Source organism: Phascolarctos cinereus, unplaced genomic scaffold (assembly GCF_003287225.1).
Source record: "Phascolarctos cinereus isolate Bilbo 61053 unplaced genomic scaffold, phaCin_HiC Scaffold_4;HRSCAF=312, whole genome shotgun sequence".
Classification (NCBI taxonomy): domain Eukaryota; kingdom Metazoa; phylum Chordata; class Mammalia; order Diprotodontia; family Phascolarctidae; genus Phascolarctos; species Phascolarctos cinereus.
This window is the reverse complement of record NW_027555847.1, coordinates 674,171,443-674,192,336: the sequence shown is the minus strand read 5'-3', so window position 1 is coordinate 674,192,336 and position 20,894 is coordinate 674,171,443. Positions and strand designations below refer to the sequence as shown.

Here is a 20,894-nt window from a genome sequence, read left to right as displayed (position 1 = left end):
TAGGATCTTGGAGTATAGAAATTACCAAGAAGCAGATTTCAGCCAAACTTAAGGGAAAATGTAAGCACTGTAGCTGTTGCCAAATGGAATGAGCAGCCCTGAGGAGACCGTGGGACAGTGAGCTCCCTGTCACTGAAGGTATTCAGGTAGAGGCTTTTTGACTCATTGGGGTGTTGTGGAATGGCTCATGCTTCAAATATGGGTTTCACTAGATGATCGTTGAGGTCTCTTCCAATTCCAGGGCTTTGTGAAGTCATTTCCCCTTCTAAGGCTTATTTTCCTCATCTGTAAAGTAAAAGGGTAACATTAGACTCAGTGGTTTCCAAGGTCCCTCCCAGTTCTAACATTCTGTAATTCTGAAATAGTGTCCTTTGAAGTAATCTTTAAGCAATTTGGTTTTCTCATTTTCCTAGGAGAAAGTTTCGGCAGACTCACTGAGGCCAGAAGCCAAGAGATACCTGGATCGGTTAGTTAAACTGGGAAAACGGAATGGACTGCACCTCCCAGAAGAAACTCAACAAGTAAGAGCTCTCAGTTTGTGTTCACACGGGTACAAGCTGTGGCTGAATTGAAATTAAGTCACATTATTGGTAGCAGCTCTTTGGGGTTCCCTGGTAAAGAATCCATGGGAGCCTCAGTGGCACGTGCTTACTCCTCCTCATCTTGCACGTAAATCGGCAGCCCCTTGCAGTCTCCTGCATTGGTGTTTTGTGACTGGGTGCCTTGGTGGGGACCGTCCTGCTGTCTCAGGAGGCCCTTCTCATGGGAAATCTTGTTTCTTCTCTACCAGTAGCTCCCTTTGTGATCTTGGACAAATCCCTTCCTCATTCTGGACCTCAGCTGATCTCAAAGGTCTCTTCCAGATTTGCATGCGTTGTTTGAGCAGAGGTAGTCATCCTGTTTTATCTGAGAGGTAGCTGGGGATGTGACAGTCAGCCTTTTTTCTACTCTTAAAAACCATACTAGAGTAAGGAAACTAACTTTTAAAAGGTAGTAATGTATTCATCCACGTCAGCATTTTCCTTACAAGTATTTATTTCCCTTGAAGGGTTGGCATGGAATTTCAGAGTAAAATCTTTGAGATGGAAGGTAGCTCAGTAGCCATTAAGTACGGCCTATACTGTACCCCTTCTACATCGTACCCAACAACTGGTCATCCAGCCTTTGCTTAAAGACTTCTAGGGAGGGAGAATCCTTTGTCTTTGTTATTTGGTAGGGAAGTGTTTTTATTAATGCTTTTTAAAAACCTCATTGTGACTTCTTAGTAACCCTCACAGAATCCTCTGTTCTTACAGTTAAGCAAAACAGTTGGGCACAGTGACCATGTCTAACAGCATATGACTCATTTATTCTGTATAGGTTCATTCACATCTTTCCAAGTCTCTCGGAAGTAACAATATTCTGCTACATTTACATACCACCCTTTATCTAGCCGTGCCCCCAAAGCACCTGCTTTGTTTTCAGGTCTCTTGGATCCTCAGATATGCTGCTATAAACATTTTGGGGCACCACTCTATTTCAAGAAAGCCTATCTCATGTTATGAATGAGTTGTTAGGAAGTTTTCCCTGAAATCATCTAAATCCGCTTTTCTCTTAATTCTATCCATTGTACCTGGTTCTCCCCTCTGAGGATAATCTTTCTTAATTAAGGCAGCCCCTCGGCTATCATGTTCCCCCCAAGTCTTCTTTTTTTCCAGTGAAATGTCCCCTGTTCCTTCTGTTAATCTTCGTGGGGCAAGATTTTGAAGCCCTTCACCCTGCTGCTTGCTTTTCTTGAGAATTTCTGCAGCTGGTCAATGTCCTTCCCAAATATGGCATCCAGAACTGAACACAGTCCTCCCAAGGAGATCCAATCAGAGTAGAATATGCTGGCACTGTCACGACACTCCCCAGTTTTAGACAGTTTGCTTCTCTTCTTTTTCCAGTAGCTTCATTAGCTCTCTTTGACTGCTGGAGCATACCCTTGACTTATATTGAGCTTGTGGGCAACTATAATACTCTAATCTTTTTCAGATAAGTTTCTGTCTAGGCTTATTGGCTAGATATCTCTTACTTGTGGTGTTAATTTATTTAATCAAGTGTAAGGTTATATATTTATGCCTATTAAATGTCACCGTTTTATAGAGAGCTTAGTGTAATTGTTAGAGAGCCACCCTCAAAGCCAGGAAGACCTGGGTTCAAATCCTTTATCTGACATACTGGCTCTGTCTCCCTGGGCAAGTCACTTAACCTGTCTTGCTCCAGGTTGCAGAGAAGATGCTGTCCTGCCTTGGCAGAAGGAATTTCCACACCCAAAAGTTGCTCATACCGACAAAATCCCAAGCCTAGCCTCTCTCTTCATTCCTGCATTCCATCTTATTTGATTCAACCAAATATTGTAACTGTTCAAACTCCTTAGGAGTCTGACTCTGCTATACAGTGGCATAACTGACTTTTCCAGCTTTGCATCACTTGAAAATTTAACAAACTTAGCTGGTGTGCTTTAAACCCTATCATTGGTGAAAAGGCAGAAAAGCACAATGCCAAGTAGGCATTGTGGCAAAGAACTGGGACATTTGCTTTTTTCTCACCTTGTCACACTTCTCCCCTTTTTCCATCTTTCAGAGAATCACCAACAGGGACTTGGCCATCACAGAACCTCCAGACTCTTTCAGGCCCCTGCCAGGGGTATAATTCATCAAAATACAGTAACTCAAACTCATCGGGGCAGAACGGAGGCATTCTCTTTCTTCCTTCTGCCCTGTCTTGAATATCTGTTCCCTATTAGCCATTTTTTCATTCTGGCCTTTGCAGTGCAAAGGTAATTCTCCTCAGGAAACAAAACAAGCAAAATAAAACTGCGTTAAGGTCTGTCTTTTCTCCATTGTCACCATCACCTCATCTACCCCAAGCACTGATTGTATCCCTTCTCTGACCTTTCTTTTTGCTCCAATATAGCTTTAAAAAGCTTTTTTTTTTTAACCCTTAGATTTCTTAAGCAGCTTCTGTTCAATCTGAGATTTAGCTTTCCTGACCCTGTTCTCCTAGGACAGAGATGAGACCTGGAGACCACATATGGCCTTCTAGATCCTTGGGTGCAGCCTTTTGACTGAGTCCAAGTTTTACAGAACAAATCCTCTTGTTAATCCATTTGAATTCAAAGGGCCGCGCTTGAGTATCTAGAGGGCCACATGTGGCCTTGAGTCTGCAGGTTCCCCACCCCATCCCCAAACCCTGTAAGGTTCCCATCTTTTCCAATTCAGCAGCCAGCTTATCCTTGTTGGTAGGCGTTGCAGAGTAGATACTGTGGTTCTTGGTTTTTCCACTATCTGAAGGGTGAAATCCCTAGGACAAATCAGTGAATTATTACTTGCTGTGCTTTGGATTGAAGAGAACTCCACAGATGTGATTGGGGTGGCTGAAGTCTTCCATTATTCCTTTCTTATACCTCCATGATAGCAGTCTGATCTGTTTCCCATATTCTGCAACTTCTTTTCTGAGTGTCATTACTTAAAATACAACCATGGCTCTTGGTTCACACGCCAGGCTAGTTTCCCATGATCTATATATAGTACACCTTTCCAGAGCCATATTTGTGTATTGGAGTGTCATCCTACAAAGTTTAAGTCATATTTATGGGTGAAATTTGGCCCGTTATTTGAGGACGTCTAGTTCACCTTGCTAGTTATTTGTACTTTTATACATTTGTGAATAAACATGGGTTTTATTATTGACTGTTTTTTTTTTTTTGCACTTTGTGTCTGTGAATTTCTGGACATCTCTTCTACTCTTCTTCCTAAACTGTAGTCATTGCCTGTGGTATCTAGGTTACTGGACATACCAAGGCAGTTATTTAGAATTAGATTTTTGTTGATAACTTTGCCTAGATTTCACCCTGTGTCCCAGTCCCTCCCAGAAAGCTGTCCTTTATATCAGTTTAAAAAAGGGGGGGGGAGGAAAAAGAGAAAAACAATCAGCAAAACCAATCAATATATATATATATAAAAAAATCTGGCAAGTACATTCTTCCACATCTCTGGACTCCCCACCCCTTCTGCATAGGTGGGGATCGAGGCGTTTTCTCCTATGTTCTCTTTTGTGAAAATTTTACAAGTTAATGCCCTTTTAATTAGATTTGTGAATCACCAGGAAAATAATTTCTTAATAGCCCTTGTTAGATGCACTCCATTCTTGGCTAGGGGCCTTCCGTTCTTATGTTCTGTTCTTCTGTTTTTAATTGTGGTCCAGAAATCCCAGTCCTATTCTCAGATACTGTCTTCTTAGCCAGCTGTTCATTCTCCAGATCTGCCATTTCTTTCTGAAGCCATCGCCTTTGATGGGCAGCAGTGATCAAAGCGTCACCTTCAGTCCAGCCAGACTGCTTTCCTTAACCCTGCACAAGCTGTCTCCCATGTGTGGAGATGCCCTTCGTCCTCAGTTCCCCCTCTTAGAATCTCAGAGTCAGGTCAAGGGCCATTTCCTGACCCACCAGCCCTGAATGCATTCTCACCCCCTCACCCCCAGCTGCCAGTACCTGCGTGAAATTCCCTTATATCTACTTTATGTATGTTTTGTATCTGCCAGCTTGTCCATAGTGTTTCCCTCAAAGGTTCTAAGCTTATTGAGGGTAAGTGTGGACTGTCTCATATTTGCCTGACCTGGTGCCAGGTGCCTCAGGTTACTAAGGGCCCATCATTGTGCTCTACAAAGAAGCAAAGCAGGCCCCTGCATTTGAATGGAGGCAGCAACATGTGCATAGGGGATAGAGAATAGAGAGGCGGGTAATCTTAGAGACAAGGGACTGGGCAGGGCCTCCAGAAAGTAGCCTTAGAGCTGAGTCTTTGAGGAAGCCAGCGATTCTGAGAGGTCAGGGTGAAGAGGAAGAACATTCGAGGCCTGGGGACATCCATTGCAAAGGTTTGGAGGAGGGAGCTGGGGGAGGGGGTGAGTCGGTGAGGAACACCAAGTAGGCTTAATAAATGCTTGTTACTGGATCTTCAGCCGTTTGTACTTTTGAGCAGCACCCTTCCCCAGCATTCCCCTCCCCCCCTTTTGCCCCACCCATTTCTGGCAAAGCTGCCTTTGGAGCCGAGTCCTAAAAGACACAAAGAGAAATCAGCTTTGTTGCTTTTTACTCACACCTGGATTTTTAATACAAGAAATAGTATCCTCAAGCTTGGTAGCCCCAGCTTCCCTGGCTTAGTCATTACGTGTGACTTTTTGGCCCTCTGCAAAAATGAAATCTCTCCTCTAAAGATGATGATTTTCTATTCATAAATAAATTTAGAAGGATGGGCCACAGACTATGAAAGCTGGTTCATCCCCAAAGAGAAATCTCTTTGGAGTAAGTGGCTAAAGTCTCTTTAAGTAACTACTTTGAAGAGAGTGGGGTGGGGCAGAGCACTTGTTGAGAGGGTATGTTTTCAAGTGACATTATTTTAGTGTGTACTTCATATACACCACACACACACACACACACACACTCTCTCTCTCTCTCTCTCTCTCTCTCTCTCTCTCTCTCTCTCTTCCCTTCCCTTCCCTTCTTTATCCTTTGTCCTTGCTCTCGTCACAGGGCTGGCAGGTGCAACCAGTGAGAACACCAGGGCCACCTAGGGGAGCTGCCTCAAGAGTTAGAGCCTACATGGCTCCTTTTTCCCTGTGGCTCCCTTCTTCCTGACCCCTTACTTCCTTTCTTTCTCTCCCCTTTAGAAAATAAAAAACATTAAAAAGAAGCTAAGTCTCCTTTGTATCGACTTCAACAAGAACTTGAATGAGGACACTACCTTCTTGCCATTCACCCGAGAGGAACTGGGTAACGAAAGGGTCCCCTGGCAGTATTTGCAGGGGTCGGGGGGAGAGGAGGGTACCAGGAAGGGAGGGATGGTGCAGCATTATCATTAGCTGGCCCCAGAGCTCCTATGGACCTGGGTGTTCCAAGTGAGTAGAAGGATACTAAGAAAGCAACGAGGGTACCGGCTGCCTGCTTTCTTCTGTTTGGGGCGCAGGCCAAGGCTTGTGTGTGACCAGCTGGGGACAGTCAGGTCCTCTCATGTGTGGGACTTCCGTCTTAAGCTTAGTGTGCTTACATCATTCAGGTATTTGAGTTATAGATTATATCACTAGACTATGAGCTCCTGGAGGGGGGCCTTGAATTATTTCTTAAAGTAATTTTATTGATAGTTTTTGTTTTTATATTGTCTAAATTTCTTCTGTATCCCTTCTCCTTCCACCTCCCATAGAGCCATGCCGTGTTACAAAGAATGATTTTTTTAAAGAAAAGAAGGGAAAAGCAATACATAAAAAAAAAAAATCTGACAACATGTGCAGCGTCTAGTTCCTAGGACCTCTCCCCTCTGCAGGGCATGAGGGCAGGCGTCTTCTCATGGGCCTCCTCTGACACCATGCTTGCTTTTGGCAGTTCTGCAGTGTTGGTTTTGGGGGATTGTTCTTTCCAATTATGTTATGTCTGTTGTTCTCTTGGCTCTGATTACTTCACTCGGCATCAGTTCTTGGTAGGTCTTTCCATACTTCTCTGTATTCATCATATTTGTTGTTTCTGAGAGCTCAGTAATATTCCATTACATTACAAAATTCCATTACATTAAACCACACTTTACTTAGGTGTTCTCTAATCAATGGGCATCTACTTTTTATAAACAACTTTTTAGGGGCAGCTAGGTGGTGCAGTGGATAGAGCATCAGCCCTGGAGTTAGTAGGACCTGAGTTCAAATCTAGCCTCAGATACATAACGCTCACTAGCTGTGTGACTCTGGGCAAGTCACTCAACCACAATTGCCTCACCAAAAAAAAAAAAGTTTTTATTGATGTCTTAATTTTTTACACCATTGTAGTTTTCCCCAGTATTCCTTCCCTCCCTCCCAGATAGCCATTCTACATAACAAATAGTACTTTTGCCCCCATGTTAGTCATGTTGTGAAAGAAAATACAGACAAACCCAACAAGAAAAATAAAGGAAGTAAAGAAAAAGTATGCTTTGATTTACATTCAAACTCCATCAGTTCTTTTTCTGGAGGTGAATAGCATTTTTAATCATAAATCCTTCAGAATTGTCTTGGATCATTATATTACTGAGAATAGCCAAGTCATTCACAGTTGATTCTCATATAGTATTGCTGTTACTGTGTACAGTGGTTGCCTGGTTCTGCTCATTTCACTTTGTATCAGTTCATGTCAGTCTTCCCAGGTGTTTCTGAGAGCATCCTGCTTTGTCAACAAATAGTACTTTTTAAAGTTAAAAAAAAAAAAGAAAAGGAAAAAATCAGCACAGTTAATCAACACAGTTGTAAAAGTCTAGAAGTATGTGCTGTGCGTAGCACTTGTATACTCCCCATCTTTGCAGTTGGCTGGAGAGGAAGGGGTCTTCTCCGGTCTCTTCAGTCAAGTCCTGCTTGATCTTTATAATTTTGCTGTTTTCACTTGTGATTTTTTTGATGGTAGCTATTTTTTTCATTTCCATTGTTACTGTGTGTCTTGTTTTCTTGGCTCTGCTGACTTGGCTATGCATCATTTCATATGGATTTCTTCATGCTTCCTTATACATCACGTGCATCATTTCTAACAGCATAGTAATATTCCAAAAAGATTGTGCTAATTCACAGCTCCACCACTGTTGAGGTTTAGGGGTGCTGGGACCCCAAAATCACAACATAGGGGTCCTGACTGAAAGAATTTGACCCAAGTTTTCTTTCAGCCAAAGACAAGGTTTATTAGAACATCCATCATGTTAGCCAGACTCTTTAAGAATCTCAGCACCTTAATGGAGACAAGATAGACCTCATATACAGAAAGACTGTGGGAGGGATCCAGGAGTGTTCAAGTAGTTTGGGGTGACTGGAGGAGGGGTCTAAAGAGGATCTGGATGGGAGTGGCCAGTAAGCTGGGGTGAACAGAACTCCTGGGACCTGGACCACATAGCCAGGGGAGAATGTAGTCTAGTTAGAATTAAGGTGGGAAGTGGCTGGGGCCATCTGGAGGTAGATTGGGCGTGGGTGAAAGCCAGAGATTGGCCATGTGGGAAAGTCCAGGGTTTTTCCTTTTTGGGGTCCAGATCCCATCGTCATCACCACCAATGCATCATCTTCCCACAAGCCTTACTTCCAACATTGACTGTTCTCACCTTTTGTCATTTTTGTCAATTTGCTGATTTACATTTTTCTTATTAATGATTTGGAACATTTTTTGTGTGATTGTTAATAATTTGCGATTCTTCTTTTGAGGACAGTCTCTGTATCCTCAGTACCTGGCTTTGTGCCTGGTCCTGAAGATGCAAATTTGTGCCTGGTCCTGAAGATGCAAAGACAAAAACCAAACAACAAGCCAGTTCTTGCCCTCGAGGCTCTTACATTCTAACAGATACCTTGAAGATGACCTGCACTCTTATGGTTAGATACTAAGGAAGTACAAAGTGATTGTGTTGTTTGGTGCTGAGGGAGTTCCTTCCCAAAGGGCTCCTGTGACCCCTAAGCTGAGTTTTGCTGAAGGCATTTGCTTTTTGAACTCCTTCCTCTTCTTCAGCTCTAGTAATCTTCAGCTTTGCGTGGTAGGGCGGTGGCCTTTCCTCTCCATTTTAGGTTAATATTAACCCAGTTAGGTATGCTCGTCTCCCTGGCAGGCATAGAACACAGAATATCAGAGCAGGAGACTCCCTTCAGAAGTCCAAGGCAGGAGTGTTCTTGAGATGACTGATTACCTTCAAGTGCCTTTCAGGTTGCAGGGGGAGAACTAACCGAGGCTGACGCCCTCAGTCCCGCAAGTCAGGGGCAGAGCCAGAACGGCAGATCCTAATGCCTGTTGTTTCTCCCACTGGAGTATGCTGTCATTCACACTTCACTTTCCTAAAGCAGAGAGAAAATGAGCCCTTCCCCCCTATGCCTGCTGGATAGAATTTTGGCTCTTAAATAAACTACCTCTCCCTGCCCTTGTTTCCACAGGCGGTCTTCCCGAGGACTTTCTGAACTCCTTGGAAAAGACCAAGGATGATAAGTTGAAGGTCACTCTCAAGTACCCTCATTACTTTCCTCTCCTAAAGAAGTGTTATGTTCCTGAGACCAGGAGGAAGGTTGAAGAGGCTTTCAACTGTAGATGCAAGGAGGTAAGAGAGCTCCCGGGGCTCTTCCAGCTCAGCGGCAGGGGTTCTGATCTCTTTGTTTTACCTTCACCCTCATCCTCTTTTGCCTTCCGTGTGTCTAAGACCGGGGCTGACCTTATGGGGATTCAGATCATCACTGTGAATGCCCAGCAGGGAATGAGTCTGGCATTCTCCTGGGGTGCTGAAGGCAGTCCCCTAAGGTGTTTTCTGAGGGGGCCCACTTTGGCAGGAATACCCTGACCTGCCAAAGCCTTGGGATTTTATAGTCCTGTCTGACTGGGGCTAAGGGAACCTGGCACTCCTCATTGTGCTTCGTCTCCAGTGGCTCAGATGGGCCATTCAGCTGGGTATTCCTGTTGAGGTAAGCCTCTGTCTCTCTTCAGGTTCCCCCTTTAAAATGCAGATTCCTCTGGCAAAGGTAACCCTTAGAAGCCCTACCTTCTGGGGCAAATGAGCTCACTCTCCTTTAAGAAACAACAGAGGCACCATCTGGCTTTGGTCATTGCAGAAGAATCATCTAGGTCTTATTTAACCACTGGTTATTTGTGGAAGGGCTTCCTTCAGGAGGGCCTGGAAACTTTTGTTCATTCTCTCGTATCCTCATATCTAGTCAAGTCACCAGAGAACTGTCTTCACGACGTGTCTCCCTCCATCCCCTCCTTGCCATTCCCACAGCCACCACCCTAGTTCAGCCCCTTACTTCTGTCACTCTTGTGCAGAGTTCTCTAGCAGACCGTCCCTGGTCTCTTTCACCTGTAATACATCCCACACTGGCTGCTAGGTTAACCTTCCTGACGACATCACTCCCCTACTGTTACCTTCAGTGGCTCTTGGCTACAGATGAAATCTAGCTCCTTAGCCTGGCATTCAAGGCCCTTCCCACTCTGCTTCTACCTTCTCGCCTTCTTATACTAATCTTCCTCAAGTCACACCAGTCACACTATTCCCAAACATACTGTGTTTCTTGGCATTAAGGTCCTCTAAACTATTTCTGTTTTGCAAGTCAACAAACATTTAGCAATGAGGAAGGGAAAAAAAGCTTAGCTACAGTGAGGGTCCTGCCATCATGGAGCTTACAGTCTGGTAGCAGACTAAAACACAAATACAAATAACTAGGGTATAGAGTAGAAAAGGGTAGCTAGGTGATGCCATAGTGGGTAGAGTGCTGGCCCTGAAGTCAAGAAGCCTCATCTTCCTGAGTTCAAATCTGGCTTCAGACACTTACTAGCTGTGTGATCCTGGGCAAGTCACTTCACCTGTTTGCCTCAGTTTCCTCATCTGTAAAATGAGCTGGGGAAGGAAATGGCAAACCCCTCCAGCATCTCTGTCCTGAAAACCCCAAAATGGGGTCAGAAAGAATTGGACATGATGGAAAACAAGTAAACAACAACACAAAGTAGAAAATAAGAGATCTACACAAAGGCCTGTGTTCGAATCCCCAGCTCTAGTACTACCAGGTCTTTAGGCCTTTGTCTCCTCATCTCTAACCTGAGGAGGTTGGATTAGAAGGACTTGAAGGCTCTTTCTCAAGGCTCTACAGCCTTTGGCCTTCCTCCATTTCTGAACCCTCAGGTCTTAGCTGCCCTCATTTCTTGCCAGCAGGATGCTGTGATTGTGGGCCCCGCTGGTGGTTGGGAGGCATGGACCTTGGGAGTCCCCCAGTACAGGCTCAGGAGGACTTTACCGTGCATGCTCTTTGATCTCTCCTAGGAGAACTGTGCCATCCTCCAGGAGCTAGTGGATCTCCGGGCTCAGAAGTCCAGCCTGCTAGGATTTAACACTCATGCCGACTACGTCCTGGAGATGAATATGGCCAAAACAAGTCAAGATGTCGCCACATTCCTAGGTAATGCCCGCCGCCTTCTCGTCCAGCCAGGGCTTCCAGCATGCTGAGGACCTCTGCACTGGGGGTCTGCTGTCGACTGGTTGTGGTATTGGGCAGGTCACATAGCATCTCTCAGCTCTAGTTACTCAGTCTAGAAAATGGAGACATTAATACTTACCACCCTGCTTATGTCACAGGGTTGTTGTGGTGATCAAATTGAATGGGATGACTTATGTAAAAGCTCTGAAAATCTGGGGGGCTGTGGCATGTGGGGTATTGGGAAGAGTGCTGGGCGCTGAGCAGGGATGGCATCCGTTGTGGTGTTCCAGCTCTGACACTTACTGGATGGATGCGCGTGGAGACGTTTCATCCCGGGGAGGCTTAGGTTCCTTAGCTGTAAAGCTGGCATAATCGAGTCTAGACCTTAGAGCTATAAAGGATCATAGAGAGATCTTCTTATCCACCTGTCTCATATTACAATGAGGTAACTGAGACTCTGAGAGACTGACGGGTCTGCCTAGGTCATAGCTAGGAAGTGAGTGCTTGAACCTCAGTCTTTGCCACATCTGTGCTTCATGGTGCTTGTCCAAAGCTACCCCACAGGACTGTGGTGAGGAGAGTGCTCTGTGAACCCCATCGTCATTAAATGCTGTTTTCCTTGCCAGATGAACTGGCCCAGAAACTGAAGCCTCTTGGGGAAGAAGAGCGAGTCATCATTTTGGAGTTGAAAAAGAAAGAATGTGAGAAGCGGGCCCTGGATTTCGACCAGCAGATCAATGCCTGGGACATGCGCTACTACATGAACCAGGTGGAGGAGACCCGCTATAATGTGGACCAGAACCTGCTAAAGGAGTACTTCCCGATGCAGGTGGTCACCAAGGGCCTTCTGGGCATATACCAAGAGCTCCTGGGACTGACCTTTGAACTGGAAGAGAATGCCAAGGTGTGGCATGAGGATGTGAAATTGTATTCCGTGAGGGATGTCGACTCAGGCAAAGTGATAGGGAAATTCTACCTGGACTTGTACCCCCGGTGAGTATCTGTGAGGATTTCAGGCTCCCTGAAAAACCATTGGGACAATGGGACTTGGAATGCTCAGGGAGAGTTGTCTCTCAGCTTGTTGGGGCTCAAGGGAGGGTGTGGTGTCAGGGTGGAGTGTCCATTTCGAAAAGCAAGAAGAAATTTGGAAATGTTTTCCCTGCTGGCCCCCTAAGCCTCGGGGAGGCGAGGTGGTATTGTGGGAAGGACCCAGGAGACAGGAAATGGGATTTCAGTTCCAGTTCTGCCACTTACTGCCTCTGTGACCTTGAGCATGTCCTCATGATCTTAGAATTAGAAGGCTAAATGCTCCTTTACAGCATCCCTGAAGAGTGATGCTCCATCCTCTTCGTGAAGGCCTCCAGTGACAGGAAGGTCATCATGTCCCTAAGTAGGCAGGTCTGATGTCTGGGAGTTCTTCTCTCAGTGAATCCAGCTTTGCCTCCACTTAGCACTCCTTCTCTGACCAGGCAAAACAACTAATCCCCTTTCCATCTGACAGCCCATGAGATATTTGGTGGCAGTGAGGATATTCCCCCTAACACATCTGCTTCCTAGCTGAACATTCCCAGTTCCTTCCATGGTTCTTTGTATGACAGGGTTTGACTCCGTCTTGGCTGTGTCCACGTCTGGCCCCAGGAAGGGATGCTTGGGGGGGGTTGGTTATCATCATGAGTTCATTTCGGCACTAGGTTCCTTTTAAGGTGGCTTGAGAGGTCACGTGACCTTCCATGCCAGCCAGGTCACATGGTGGCAGGTAGTGAGCTTGCGGTCCACTAAGACTTCCAAGTCTTTCCCCCCCCCCAGCCTGAATTTTGTATTTCGTTACTTCCCCACTCTGTGTATGTTATTGTTCAGTCATATCAGATTCTTTGTGACCTCGTGGACCATACTGATCCGAGGTGTTTTCTTGGTAAAGATACGGGAGTGGTTTTACATTTCCTTCTCAAGTGGATTAAGGCCAGCAGAGGTTAAGTGACTTGCCCAGGGTCACACAGCTAATAAGTGTTTGAGGTTACGTTTGAACTCAGGGTCTTCCTGATTTGGGGCCCTGCAGTCTGGTCGTACATGGCTTTATATTTATCCCTTCTTATATTTGGCTCCTCACTCTACTCTGCCTTTAGGCTTTTATGATTCTAGGAGTTAAGCATTTTCTTCTAGTCTGATTTACAGATAAGGAGACTGAAGAGTAGAGGGGAACTGACTTGCCCAAAGTCATTCAGTGAGGAGAAGCGCTAGGGCCAAGCAGCAGGTGTGTCTGACTCCTAGTCAGCTGCTTTCTTCCCCATGTTACGTCGTTTCTCTTTGAGCCCTAGTGGGTGACCAAGCCTTTGAAGGAGATTCCACCCACCCCTGATCCCGAAGCCTGGACCTTGACTCATTTCCCTCCCCTGTCTATAGGGAAGGGAAGTACGGTCACGCAGCCTGCTTTGGCCTACAACCTGGCTGCCTCCTCAAGGACGGCAGCCGGCAGATCTCCATTGCAGCCATGGTGGCCAACTTCACCAAACCTACCCCTGATGCCCCCTCCCTGCTGCAGCATGATGAGGTGGAGACGTACTTCCACGAGTTCGGGCACGTGATGCACCAGCTCTGTTCTCAGGTAAGGGTGAAGTTCCAGAGAGGCGTGGCCGCGCGACAGCCCCGTGACCAGGAGGACTGCAGTCTCAGACTCAGGGTGAAGGGGACGGGGTGTGACTGGTGTGTGCAAGCCAAGGGTCAAGTGTGGAGAGGCTAGCTCTCTGGACCCTGCAACCACTGACCGCCAGGGTTTGGTGACCCCAGACTCTGAGAAGGGCTTGGAAGTATTGTCAAGGAGGTAGTGATTCATGACCTTGTGACATCGGTGACTGGAGTCCTCTTGGCCATAGGCCTGTCATGCCCTTTAGTGAATGACAAACTGACAGAGACATCAAGCCACTTGTGGCACAGCGCAGTTCAGAAAACTTTTCCCAGAGACAGCCTCCCTGGTAACCCGTCTCCCCAGAGTCCTCGTCGGTCTGCCACTCAGCTCCCGTGCTTCCCCTTCTTCCAACAGACTCAGCTTGGGAGTTGCAGCATAAAAGCCAGGACTGAGGACGCATGAAGCGCAAGCTTTACTTGTGTGCTGTCAGCAGGTGGCCATAGGAAGGGAGAGGTTGGCACCCTCGTTACAGCGTGTTGCTCTGATAGCTCAACATTAGAGGAGCGAGCAGGTGGCTCCCGCAGGTTTATGTGGACCCGGGGTCAATCCCAGTAGGTCAGTCAGGCATCAGAGACTAGGGAACAAGAGGACAGAAACCCAGGCAGAGAATACAGGCAGGAAGCTTAAGCATAACATGCCAGTAGCAAGACTGGCATTGGGGTTGGGAATCAGGGGTCTCCTGAGCTAAGACTAGTTTAGCCAGTTAGCTGAGCCTGTGCGGGAAGAGGTCAAGGGAAGGGGTCCTGAGCCAGAATGGAGCAGGAAGTGAGACGTCTCCCCTGCCATTCTGTAGTAGATGTGGTGGAGTTTTTAAGCGAAGGGGAGAAGGGTAAAGTTGTGATGGAGGTAAAATTGGGCATAGAATGGAATCTTAGCGATCTAGTCTAGTTCTCCCAGCTTTCCAGCAAGGAAACTGAGTCTCAAGAGCCTTTCTAAGCCTAGAATCAGGTCTCTTGTCTTAGCAGCAGAACTTGCCTTAGGGACTCTTAGTCAGCCCCTGGTTTTACTGTTGAGGAAACGGACAAGATGGAGGTTAGTGAGGTCTTCAGGGTCACACTGCAGGCTCTGATGATTTAGTCTAGAACAATTTAAGAAACGTGGGTGTCTGGAGAAAGAGTTTGGAATGGAAAGTAAATGACTAGATCAGGGCTCCACAAACTACGACCTGGGGGCCCAATCTAGCCCCCAGTCTATTTCTGTGTGGCCCATAAGCTCATAGTGGTTTTTACATTTTTAAATACAGTTAAAATTTATTTTAAGATGGAAAAAAAAAACATGCTTAGCTCACGGAATTTGGACCCATGGACCAGACAGTTGGCATATATATATATAGAAAGACCATAAAGCACTGTGTCCTAAACACTTACAGGTATGTTGTAATCTAAAGAAATTTTGGGAATAGCGCCAAATGGATAGTATTCCCCAGACTGATACCAAGCACCCATTTGTCCCTATTGTTGACATTCCTCCCATGGGTGAAGTTGGGGACTGTAGATGGCATATACACTTAACCTCGCAAGGGCTTCAGTAAGGTCCTTCCAGAAAGAGAAGTAGACAATAGAATGTGGAGATTTCCTTGGCCAGGGCAGAAGAGCACAGCAATCCATGGTCCTTACCTTGTGCATTCACAGGCAGAGTTTGCCATGTTCAGTGGGACCCATGTGGAGCGAGACTTTGTAGAAGCACCATCACAGATGCTGGAAAATTGGGTGTGGGAGAAAGAGCCTCTGCAGCGCATGTCCCAGCACTACAAGACAGGAGAGCCCATCCCCCAGGAGCTGTTGGAGAAACTCATCAAGTCCCGTCAGGCAAATACAGGTTTGGTGTTCAGCCATCCCCATTCTACATGTGTGACTGTGTGGGTATGAGGGCTGTGGAATGGAGTGGATGTTTAAGCTCATTTGGAAGAGGGCCCTCTAAAGCAAACCTAATGCAAAACAGAGAGGGGACTAAGCCAGTGTCAGGTTCACGGCAGGACTGAGTCTGGAACCTTGGGTGGCTGACTCCAAGTCCATCATTCTTTGCCTATAGCACGTTGCCTATGATTTCTGCAAAGGAGCCGTGTGATCCGAAGGCAACAAATAAGTCGATGTTTGAAGTGCTACTTATAATATCAAAAAGCCAGTGGTAGCCTCTGGATTCTTCTTAAGCTAGAGGTGGCACGTGCCGAACCAGGAGCGGCTCCAGGGCAAACCCTCTGGAGGGAACGCTGAAGGTTTCTAAGGTGGCAGTGATGGGGTGACCTACTAAGGTTATTATGGAGCCACTTGGCAGCCCAACGGTATTTCACGAGTTGGTATTTTCTCCTGAACAGGTCTCTTCAACCTGCGTCAAATTGTCCTCGCCAAGGTGGACCAGGCCCTGCATACCCAGACAAAAGCAGATCCAGCTGAGGAGTACTCCCAGCTGTGCCAGGAGATCTTAGGGATTCCCGCCACCCCAGGTACTAACTCTTGATGGCCATGAGCTCACCAGAGTTGGGCACCTCAGCAGTGACCCCTGAGGACCTATATGGGCCACAGTTAGAACCAGGGTCCAAAAGGGTTTACAGAAATTCCTGGGTGACGCTTCCGTAGTAGGGCATGGATGTCACTCCAAGATGGAGGCATTATCCAGAAATTAAATTGGAGAGGAAGCAAGCACCTCTCCATTGGAGAGCACAGAAAAGGAGCATTGTCGACTTCAAGTTTGGGTCAGAGTAGCTGAGGGAGGCAAGAGCCTAGAATCCTAGAACCTCAGAGTTAGAGAAGAACTTTAGAACATTGACTGTCGGGGCTCTTCCTTAGAATGTGGACTGTCAGAGCTAGAAGGAGATTGTAGAGATCATCTGTAGTCTGAGCATGCTCGTTTTACAGATGAGGAAACTGAGGCCCGGTAAGGACAAGGGACGTGCCCAGATCTGTACATGTTGCAGTTGACAGAGCAGGTCTGCCACCTGCATCTTCCAGCGCCAGACACAAGCACTGTATCTCTCCTCTGCTGACACTGAAGCTGGAACCCGGGCACAGCTTGGAGACTAATCCGAGCGTGAGAAAAACCAGGAAAATGCAAAGCCAGAGCAGAGCCATCCTCTGGCTTCCCGTTTGCCCAGCTGTGTCCCACATAGTCCCTTATGGAGTGAGGGGCATCGTGTTCTAGCCTCTTCTTTCCTTAAATGTTAAAAAATGTCAGAAGGCAGGGTAGCTGGCGCCCCCTCCCCAAACCCTCTCCCTTGCTGACATTGTCAGACAGATTGCTGGGCTGGTTGGACCACTGGTTACCATTGAGAGGTGTCATAGCGTGACTGGGAGTTGAGATGATGAGACATGAGTCTTCACAGAACAAATCTGTTCTGTAAAACTTGGACTCAGTCAAAAGGCCATACCCCAGGACCTAGAGGGCCACTTGTGGCCTTGACCCCTGACTTAGGGAATGGGCACATCACCAAGGGGGTTCATCAGGCCAAAAGCTTCTGGAGATGAGGCCTGGATCAGCTCATGAGAGATCACCCAATCTGCAGAGCACTTGCTGTGTTCCAGACTGTCCCATGCTGGACGCTGGGGGCAGTCACAAGAGGATGTCTTAGAAGTGGGAGTGAGTAGGAGTGAGCTCCCAGACACAGCCGCCTTTCCACTCTCTCTCCTTGCCCAACAGATCTATGGAGTAATGAAAGGACACAGGGTTGGGTCTCGTGAGTCCTGGGTTCACATCTTGCCTCCACAACTTACTGGTTGTGTGACTTTGGGGCAAGTCACTTAATGCCTCTGGGCCTCATTTCAGAGGAGTTCTGAATCCTCTGACCTGATAAAACGGCACCAGAGAAGCAGAACACCCAAAGCCAAAGGTGTGCCTGTGGCCCACAGACTGTACTATGGGAATGTCAGTGCACTAGAAGGAAAGGTAGTCTGAGGAATTCAGAGAACCTTGGACAGGCTTGTCTGAATTGAAACAGTAAAGGAAGCAGCCCCGCGAGGGCAGCGCCAGCTGGCAACCTCACAGGCTAGAAGGTGCAAAGCACTTGTACGTACACGATTGCCCCTGAGTCTCACAGCGTCTCTGAGAGAAATGCTGCTGTCGTTTATCCTCACTTCATAAATGAAGAAGGTATGGAAGAGAGAAGGGTAAGTGACTGTAGTGAGTGGGTCACATCGCCAGTAAGTGTCCAGAGCAGGTTTGGACCTCGATCCAAGATTCTGTCCACCACACCACCCTGCCGCCATCCTCTCCTCCATATCTGTGGTGGCTACGGTTATGTGAATGTAAGCACTAACGCAGTGACCTATACTGGATCCAGAGCAATTGAAAAAATGACCCAGAGGGCAGGGGTCCCTGGAGAGGGATGCTAGGTAGTAGGTACTGGATTTGACAGAGGCGGTCGCTGTTAGGGTGGGGTGATGGCGGGGGAGGGGGGGCTGGCACAAATCCCCGGAAATGACTGTGGTGCCACAAACCAGCATCAGCGCAAACCGGCACCCCAGGAGAGAGAGCTCAGTCCAGCGCAGTAGCCCCGCTAGTGACCACCAGATGGCAGCAGTGGAGCGATCATGGTGGGGACCGGGATCCCTGGCTAGGGATAGGGCAGAGAAAAGTCTGCCTGGAAACCGGTCAGGGAGTGGCAGAGAGATGTGGTAGAAAAACACGTGGGCTTGATGTCAGATGAGCTGGGTTCAAATAGCAGCTTGCTTCTTTACCACCTTTGTGACCTAGGACAAGTCTCTTCTCTTTGGACCTCAGTTTCTTCTATAAAATGGGAACAGGCATTGCACTTGGATGATTCTCAGGGTCCCTTTCATGATCCAGATTAATTCAATTAAGCATTTATTAAATGCCTGTTATGGGTCAGGCACTGGTGATACATAGAAACTAAATGGTCCCTGCCCTCAAGAAGCTTAGATTCTACTGAGAAGAAGAGCGTGAATTCAGATAAGTAAAGACAAATAAACGTAAAGGAATTTAGGGGGGAGGGGCACTAATAACAGGGGGGGCGGGTAGTTGAGAAGGCCTCTTATGGGAAGCAGCGTTGGAGCAGGTGCGAAGGAAGCCAGGGGTTCTGAGAAGTGGAGATGAAGAAGGAGATTTCAGGTACCAGGGAGAACCTCGGTACATTGGACACGTGATGGAGAATAATGTCAGCTCAGGAGGGAAAGGCCTTTAAATGCCCCAAGAGGAGTGAATATTTTCTCCTAGAGGCAGTTAAGATTTTTGAGCTGGTCAGAGTTGTGCTTGACAAATGTTAACGTGGCAGCTGTGTGGAAGATGGATTAGAGATGAATGAGGAGGTTATTACATTAGTGCAGGTGAGAGGTGATGAGGGCCTGTGGGATGGGGAGTGAGTCAAGAGCAGGGGACAGGGTCAGAGGATGTGAGTTTGAATCCCAGCTCTGCCATTTACTTCCTGTGGGACTTTGGGCAACACCTCTCTGCGTATGAATTTGCTCATCTATAAGTTGAATTCAATGGCTCATTCCAGCCCTTAAATCCGTGGTCCTGTGACAGCCTGTATGAAGATTCTGTCATTCTGAATGGAAGGGGTGTGGAGGCAGAATTGAGAAGGTCTGAAAACTGATTGGAAATGGGGGGACAGTAAGGGGAAATGAAGTCGTTTGAACCTGGCTGACCAGAGGGGATGGTGGGTTCTTAACAGAATAGGGAAGTTAGGCAGGACGGGGTTAGTGGAAGAAATAAGGAGTTTATTTCCGACATGTTGCGTTTCAGATACCTACGGACATCCACATGAAGATATCCAACAAGGGGGGACTAGACAAAGGATGGAAATGACCAACTGCTTTTTTAATTACACTTTTTTCCAGTTAACAAAAATATGCTTTCTCTCCCTCTTCTCCAACCCCCAGGAAAAAAAGAAAAAACAAAAAAACCTTTTGTATAATTAAGCAAAACCAACCCTCTCATTGGCTGTGTCCAGAAAAACGTGTCTCACTTTGCATCTTGAGTCAGTCACTCTTAGTCAGGAGGCAGGGAGTGGGTTTCACTATGGGTCCTCTGGAATTGTGGTTGGTCATGGCATTGATCAAAGTTTTTAAATCTTTCAAACAAGGTTTTTGTCTTTACATTGTTCTCCTGGGAAACAACGGTTTTTTAATGAAGATTTATAAATTATAATCACATGAAAACATGCTCGAAATCACTATGAAGAGAAATACAATTCAAACAGCTCTAGGGTTTCACCTTACTTCATGATGAAGGATTGGAACAGTCGGTCCTGGCAGGCTTGTAGGATGACAGATGCACGAATGCACTGTTGGTGGAATTATGAAGTAATCTAGCTGTTCTGGAAAATAACTTGCAATTGTGCAGATACTGGGCATATACCTACCCTAGTGAAGTTAAAGCCAAACATGAAAGTCCATTGTATACTAAATATTAATACCAGTACTCTATGTCTTAGCAAAGCCTGGAAACCAAGTGGGTGCCCATTGATTCGAGTTTGGCATGTGATGGAAACACTTGCATGAACTGGTGCAGACTGAAGTGAGCAGAACCAGGAGAACAGTTTTTACAATGATTATGTATGTGAATGTAAGGAGGGGACCAGAGCTTAGGAGAGAGATGAGAGCTGGATGTGCAGATTTTGTAATGATCTACATCGTAATATTTGAATCCATGGGGAACTTCGAGGAGCAGGTGATATCTGAGTTGAAGGGTTCTGAGAGGCAGAGGTAAGGAAGGGCGTACAGCTAGGTGACTTCAATATCAAAGTGGCCATAAGGAAGGATGGCAAAAAAAAGTGTTGAAGCTACTTTGGGCCTCCAGGTTTAGGGGTAAGAAAGGAGAGAAAGAGGTGAAATGCTTACAGACTATGCAGAAGAATCTATGTCATGACTGCTTCAAGAATAGCATCAGAAGGTACTGGGTGTGAAGAGCATCAAACATTACAAAAAGTGAAATTGACATTTTAAGACAGGAAGTGACTGAATACTGGGGTGAGAGATCCAGATTAATATGAGTCTCCTTCCTCTGGAAGGATGGAGGGCGGAGAGGAGGGATCCGAAGCCACCAGTGGCTTCGATGGCAGCATTGGCGTTCTCTGCCATGTCGTCTCTTCCTGTGTGATTCTGGTCAGGACTTCAATACATTAGTCACTTCATCGACGTGAGTATTTCTTAGAGAAGATTTTCTTTGTTTAGGCTCTGTGGACAAATTACATGAAGTCCATAAGTTTGCTTTTTAACATTTCAATAACTATTTCAATATTGGATTATGCATTTAAAAAACACTGTTCAGAAAGGATCCATAGGCTTCACCAGACTGCCAAGCGGGT

General features: G+C 46.5%; 1 protein-coding gene across 2 annotated transcripts in view; it reads left to right on the top strand.

Moving 5' to 3' along the window:
- Positions 1-20,894, top strand: part of THOP1 (thimet oligopeptidase 1) — a 46,882-nt gene that overhangs the window by 15,406 nt on the left and 10,582 nt on the right. For both annotated transcript variants that reach the window (XM_021008860.2, XM_021008859.2), the window contains 8 exons: positions 414-521; positions 5,689-5,791; positions 8,932-9,092; positions 10,800-10,935; positions 11,580-11,946; positions 13,354-13,555; positions 15,268-15,454; positions 15,951-16,079. In XM_021008860.2, coding sequence (XP_020864519.1) covers positions 414-521; positions 5,689-5,791; positions 8,932-9,092; positions 10,800-10,935; positions 11,580-11,946; positions 13,354-13,555; positions 15,268-15,454; positions 15,951-16,079 — 1,393 coding nt within the window. The remainder of the gene's footprint in view (positions 1-413; positions 522-5,688; positions 5,792-8,931; positions 9,093-10,799; positions 10,936-11,579; positions 11,947-13,353; positions 13,556-15,267; positions 15,455-15,950; positions 16,080-20,894) is intronic.